Here is a 6849-nt window from a genome sequence, read left to right as displayed (position 1 = left end):
ATACAAACAAAAATTAAAGCCTCAGCATAATTGATAAAACAAAATCACTGTTAAAGATGGCTTTAAATTTGTCCATCAAATTTTTTTTCGCTGACTTGTACTTCACTGAAATTATATTTATTCAGAGCAATTGTAATTCGTTTCTGGTAGCGAATTCCAGTCTTTCTTTACACCAAATAAGGCGGTGGTGGATTCACACCCTTTATTTCCTAGTATATGAAAGTTTTTACTATCATATACTAGATCTTGTATTGAATGTTTTATTTCTAACAAAATAAGTAATAACTATATGCAAATAATTTGTGCATATATTGCTTTAAATATAGAAAACATGATTGAGACTTAGTTGTTTGACTCTATTCCTGATATTAAAAAAAGAACTATTTCTCAAATTCAATGTATATATATGTTACACTCCGTTTCAGGAATGTAGCTTCAGAAAAAATCTCACAGTCTCAGTTTGTGCCACTTGAAGTTTATTTTTCATTTGTTTTGATAATTACCTTCAGATCAGCATACTTATAGTCAAAATAACATATTGGATCAGAGAAGAGCACAGTGTTTTCCAAGCGGAGCGAGGCAAAAAAAATTTGGCGAGGGCTCAAGGCCCCCAGAAGCTCTGAGAAAAATAACGCAAAATCGTGCATTCTGAGCGTTTCCCGCACTCTTTCTGACATTGAAACGCAATTAATTTTTTAGCTTTTTTTCAACAATATATTGGTCTGAAAGCAAAAACATAGATTCATTGTAATTTAAGACTTTAAGATTTTATGGACAACATTAAAAGACCGATATATAGGACAAAGCAAAATTCGTAATTCTCAAAATCATTAATTCCGGATCTCTCTGTCTGATTGTCTGATTTAGTCTTGTATTGTGCTTAGACTTTGGTGATATTTTTATGACTAGATTGAAATATAGTGACAGTGCAGTATTATGCTTTAAATACTAGTACTGCTTAAGTCGACACTCGGGACCATCTTGACCCTGTTTTACGGTATTAATGATTCTTTTATTTTTTGAAGACCCTCCAGCAACTTTGACCAATTGATTGATCATTAGTATTTTTTTATGCATTGACTTTGTGTGCGATTAGGTTTCGTGTACATTTACTCCATATTCCTTTGTTTTCTGTAAAAGGGTCTGAACATTACTTAATGCAAGTTTAACCCATCAGTGGAAATGGTCATATGGCAATACATTACTGTTTTTTTTTTCAAATAATTTGATACTGGAAAATTGGTGACCTAACTTTAATTTAAACCATGTCAGCTATCTAGTTTTATCAACGAAAAGAAACCAGTTGTGAATTCTTTGATATCAAATTCAATTCTCCATGCAGAAACGACAATTTTTTTCTGTGTCTTGTATATTCTTAAAACATTTTCTCGCACAATATCTGGACATCGGTGGGCATGCAACATTGCAAAACCGCACGCTTACAAATGAAAATCAACACTCAGACTATTGTGATAAAGTAGGACAATAAATGAGCAAAAGACAAACTCGGGACACAGAAGTTCAAACAATAGACTGTCAACTATGAAAACTCAAAGTAAAAAAGAAACATGGATCACGGAAAACATGCAGGGGCGACACCAGAGAGCGAAGAGAACTTGCTTCTTGTTAGACACTTTCCGTGAAAACAATTTGATTTTAAAACAATCTTTTGTTTAATTTTTTTTTTTTTTAATTTCTAGCATGAGGCATTTGCCTCATTTGCCTCAAGGTAGTTACGGCCCTGCCATGTCTCTGTACAAATCGCTATTTTCTCACAGCCGATAGAAAAGCACCTATAAGAGAATATTTTGCAGGAGCCGGCAAAATTAAATAGCCACTTCTTGTTATAAGGACTTATAAACTGGTTAAACATGTTAAAAGATCCGTTCCGTAATGGAGACATAACCACATCCGTCATTTCGTTCGAGTAGTATTATGATCCAAAATTTTGGAAGAAAAATAATTAGATTTCATCAAAATCGTTGCTTCAAATATTGAATTTTCAATTGTTTGTTCATCCTTGATTTCATAGTCGTTCATTTGATATATAAAATATTTTTCCCGGTGAAATAGAAATAAAAATATATTAATTTGCATGTGGATCACCACGCCTATCAAATCATATGATAATCGACAAACTAACTTGAAAATGGTTTCGTGTCCTATTTGTGGACCAAAGCTGTCCATTTGTTGTACAGTACTTAGTATTTGGGGTGTTGTTATGTTGGTTAGTATTTGAGTAAAGTCGTTGATAATCAAAATTGAAAAAAAAATTAATGTAAACAAATGCTAAACCAGTTTGAAACTGAAATCTTCGTGCGTGCATCCCGTTGGCATTGAAACCATAAACTTACAGGCACTTGTTTCTATCCATTGGAAGACCCAATATCAACGTATATTTACGTTGATAGTGGGTCCTTCCATGGATAGAAACAAGTGCCTATGCAACTAGCCCTGCAGCGTACTTACTCAGATTCAGACGACAGACTGCCATATAATATAATAATATCATGATATCTTCCTTATCATGCTTATGTATGTATGAACTGGTAAATTCCTCAAAGAACCCCTCGAAAGCTGGGAGGGTACAATGGAATCCATGTACACTCCCTATAGGGATTAATTTAGATGTGTCACTATCGTATAATAACAATTTTTTATAAGGACAATCCATCCCCACCCAACACAAACGGAGGGCAAGGACACCAGGAAGCCTGGTATTATGTGGAGGAAGTCAAAGTACTTGGAGAGAACCATAGGGCCACTCGATGGAAACAGACAAACAGACCTGCCAACTTTCCTGATTTTGGCGGTATCGTCCCAATTTTCATGCCTTAACCTGAATCCCGATATCGGGATCGTAAAACAAGCCATAAACTTGATTTTCACCAAATTTACCTAAAAAATAATATTAGTTAATGATTTTGAAGTTTTTCTGATCAATTTCCATAAATCTATAATTTTACCTGGCGACATATTTATGACCCCACACTTATCACCAATCACAACAGGTGTCATTATTTGTTTGTTTCAAGTAATCCTCTTATCTGATTGGTCATAAAAATCTTTTAAATTAATCATAATTTGTAAACAGAATCGGTCAGTCGGCATTTCATCATCATACAATCACAAATTTGCAACGTTAACCGTAGTTTCATGACACAATCGTAATTAACTGAAAGACGAAAACTGTGATTAACTCATAAGAAAGCAGCGTTTATTCTGAAATCCATTTAAAATTTAAAAGCTGTATCAAGCTTGTCCGTCGGAACAAGTACAATTATTCTGCAGAAAATAAATTTAATCCAACTTTGATGAACAAAGTAATTTATTATAAACAAAAAACAAGAAAACAAATATTAATTTGACATGTTTCTGTATTCTGTTTATCATGTTTATTCAAATGCAAAACCTTTTTCTTCAACATGTTAACTTGCAATCGATAATTTATAACTGGTTCATTGTCAGGTACTTTTTAACAGATAAAAGGTATACTATTCTGGAAACCAGTCTTACTGATCTGAATCAATGATGGGGTTACACTAAAGACCTGAAAGTGGACCTGAAAAGACCTGAAAATATACTACTAAAAGTATTCAAATTGCAATAACTTTTTTTTTATTGGATGGAATTTCTTCAAGTTGGAATTTTACTAATTGCAAATATCCATATTTCATTTAACAATGTTTTAAATTTAAACTTTTTAAAATAAAAACAAATTTTTGATGTCAAAAGTTGGACCTGAAGCTTAAGGGAGAAATGAAAAGACCTGAAGGGACCGGAAAATCTATGGTCGGACCAATTCTAACTTCTAAAAAATAGTTTACAAAGAAATGCTGAAAAAATTGTAACCCTTAAAATTTGGTCGCGCCCTGAATCCCCCATGGTCATTTTCAAAAGTTGGCAGGTCTGGACAAACCTGAAAGATATCAGAAAATTGATCTCCAGGTCAAAGAAGGGGACATACTTGACCAACCAAGGCCCCAAATTAAAATGCCTAGTCTAGTTTAAACTCTCGTCTGGTTACTAGAGAAGTGTGTGGGAGGGTAAAATCACCATTGTGATGCACTGAAATTTCTAGCACATCAAGTCAGAATAGAATCCAGTACCTTCAGCACTGTAGCCATTGGTCTTAACCACTAGACCACAAACCCCCTACCTCAACTGTCAGTGGACATGTCCATTTCATTAACCAAACAACTATTTTTTATGCCCCACCATCATGTATGATAGTAAAATATGTCTGTAATAACTGAAGGGTGTTGTCACAGCTTCTCTATCAATGCATGTCTATATCACTCTAAATTTAAGGCATTTCCTTAGACATAGATCATACTTACCAATGTATTTTATTTTAAGAAATAATGACCAGAGCATGTAATGAGGTTCTGCCCAAGCTTTCCAGTAATTCCCAATTGCAAGTGTCTCATATAATAAGTTACATTCTTTTAATAACTAAGCCTTGTTATTACAGCTAAGTTTATCACTTAAAAGCTTCGTCTCATTGATTTATCATGGTTAATAAAAAATGTATTACTGTGAAAGTATTTTTATTCGTGTGGAACAAATTTTTGTGGCTTTCGTGGATGACTTTATCCACAAGGTTAAGTGTCCAACGAAATAAAACAACCGTTGTCCAAAATCAAGACCTGGAAATATTTCCATGTTGTTATGACTTCTGATATGATCTAGAGAATACATGTATTGAATATCGCCAAATCTGAGAATACTTAAATAGTAGTCACAGGGCAAACGCACTATAAACTACAACTATGAATTTACTTTTAATCATCCCTGACAAGTGCCATAAACAGAAGACAGATCAAATTATTGATACATATTACCTGTTTATTGTTTAATCAAACTATTATCACTTGTTAATTAGCTGCCATCCAAGTTAAAATCTATTGCAATTTCATAATCTGGTACATATTGTCTGTATTATACAGGATATGTTTGCTACACTCTTTTTTTAACATGTTTAATGTCATCAAAGACAGTTCTAAACATCGTAGAAAATGGGATTATTGTACTCCCTTCGGGATCCTGAGTTTCACATGTATGTAAGTCTTTACAAAATCCGAATCTGCCTACTGTGGTTAGACATGATAGAGTTTCTGTTTCTCTAAGTATTGTAGTAATTTATACATTTTGGCACATCACAATTGAAAAATCTGATTATGACTTTATTAATTAGATGGCACTCTAACAAGGACCATGATGAATGATTTGCTGTAGTGACTTTACCAGGGTTCCTGATATAATGAATAATTCTGGCAAAATTTCATCATTTCATATTAACATGATTAAGAAAATTGGCGGTTCAAATTGTCAGTGGCGGATCCAGGGGGGGGGGTTCCGGCGGTTGGAACCCCCCTTTTTTTTGGCCGATCAATGCATTTGAATAGGAGCATATAGTTGGAACCCCCTCTTTACTCTGGGTTGGGAACCCCCCCTTTTTAAAATGGCTGGATCCGCCACTGAATTGTGTTTCCAAATCATGCAAATGAAATAAATATGGTACAATATTTTTACTAAAATTGATAAACAGACGACGGTTATATATATTATTGAAAACTTTGTTCTAAAATAAGCCATTAAACTGTTAACATGGTTTAGTGAGATAATGAAATTGAAGTTATCTCCCTTTGTATATGATTTTATTTGCCTTCTATTGGTCATGTTGCTTTTACACTGCAATGTTTAACTTTATTTTCCCACTTTCAATGCAAAATGCAATCTTAACATTATGACAATGATTTGATTGAGTCTGTTGAGGAGTCATGTGACAGGACTGGTGTTGATCAAAACTTTAAAAAATAGAAGTTTGACTGATTTTGTCGGTACATTCACTACTTGTTTAGATATTGTACACTTTCCAATTTTTGAAGTTGCTGTATATTAACTTTTACCTTTAGATGAATATTTTGATCAACACACTTTTGGGTCGCTGTCTCATTGAGAGGTTTCCATAATTATCTCCCTTTCATTGTATTGAATTATCATTTATTGTGTTATTTATACTTTCAGGCTTTGTTAGGTGTGTTCTTCAGAATACACAGTCCTGCATTGTTTGAAGACATTCCAATGACAGAAAAAGAGTGGGAAGATAATAATCATACACAATCATACCTCCACGAGAAATATGAACAAGCTGGGCTCAACTGTTTTATAGCTGCTGGAATATACGTCCTCTTCTTTTTCTTTTCCTGTTTTCAACAAAGAATGAATGCCAGATCTAGTAATATAATAAATTAAACATATGAATCCTGATCAGCAGTTACATGAATCTTTAAAATAGTCACCCAAGACACTAGTTTATGAAAGGATCCAATAAAAATATTTGATGTATAAAGTGATGTGGGACATTTGATATTTGAAATTACAATGTCAAAATTAATCATTGTTAATTACAGCATGTAATTGTTAAAAAATCACATTTTGTAAATTATTTCATGACTTTTTTTTTAGAATTTTAAGATGTTGTCATAAATCTTTATAAAGATATACATGATTTATGAATCATAATTAAAAGATATTTTATTTTTCAGTTCTCTAAAACATTGCACCTTAAGAAGTCCCCCGTTTTAACTGTACATATATATCTTCTATATTTAGACAATTGGATGCAAAGTTCGAGCTATCAGAAGTACTTCAAAATGACAAAGGAGTAGGTCCGGTAAGACCCCTTTTTGGCCCCAAAATATAGCAGTTTTACAAAAGTGTTAAAATGTAAACTTTTAGATATATATTGGACAGTAGAATGCTTCTGCTACATAAATATTGGTTGTTTTTGGCAATACAATGCACATATATTGAGTACTAGCACCATTAAGTCACGCTAAATTA

The 6849-nt window shown here is 33.1% G+C and overlaps 1 protein-coding gene across 1 annotated transcript; it reads left to right on the top strand.

Moving 5' to 3' along the window:
- Positions 1-2081: 2081 nt before the first annotated feature.
- LOC139481242 (ribonuclease kappa-A-like) lies at positions 2082-6484 on the top strand. The gene is made up of 2 exons (XM_071264419.1): positions 2082-2227; positions 6031-6484. The coding sequence occupies exons 1-2, from the start codon at positions 2096-2098 to the stop codon at positions 6256-6258; spliced, it is 360 nt and encodes a 119-aa protein (XP_071120520.1). The 5' UTR covers positions 2082-2095; the 3' UTR covers positions 6259-6484.
- The last annotated feature ends 365 nt before the right edge of the window (positions 6485-6849 follow it).

This window comes from Mytilus edulis, chromosome 7 (genome assembly GCF_963676685.1).
Source record: "Mytilus edulis chromosome 7, xbMytEdul2.2, whole genome shotgun sequence".
Classification (NCBI taxonomy): domain Eukaryota; kingdom Metazoa; phylum Mollusca; class Bivalvia; order Mytilida; family Mytilidae; genus Mytilus; species Mytilus edulis.
The sequence above is the reverse complement of the archived record's forward strand: the minus strand, read 5'-3'. Positions and strand labels throughout refer to the sequence as shown.

Bases quoted from the DNA above. Each gene is read 5' to 3' on its own strand.
- LOC139481242 (XM_071264419.1), top strand. From the start codon at position 2,096: ATGTGGATCACCACGCCTATCAAATCATATGATAATCGACAAACTAAC. The intron at 2,228-6,030 runs GTTAGTATTTGA...TTATACTTTCAG, and splicing joins TTTGGGGTGTTGTTATGTTG to GCTTTGTTAGGTGTGTTCTT.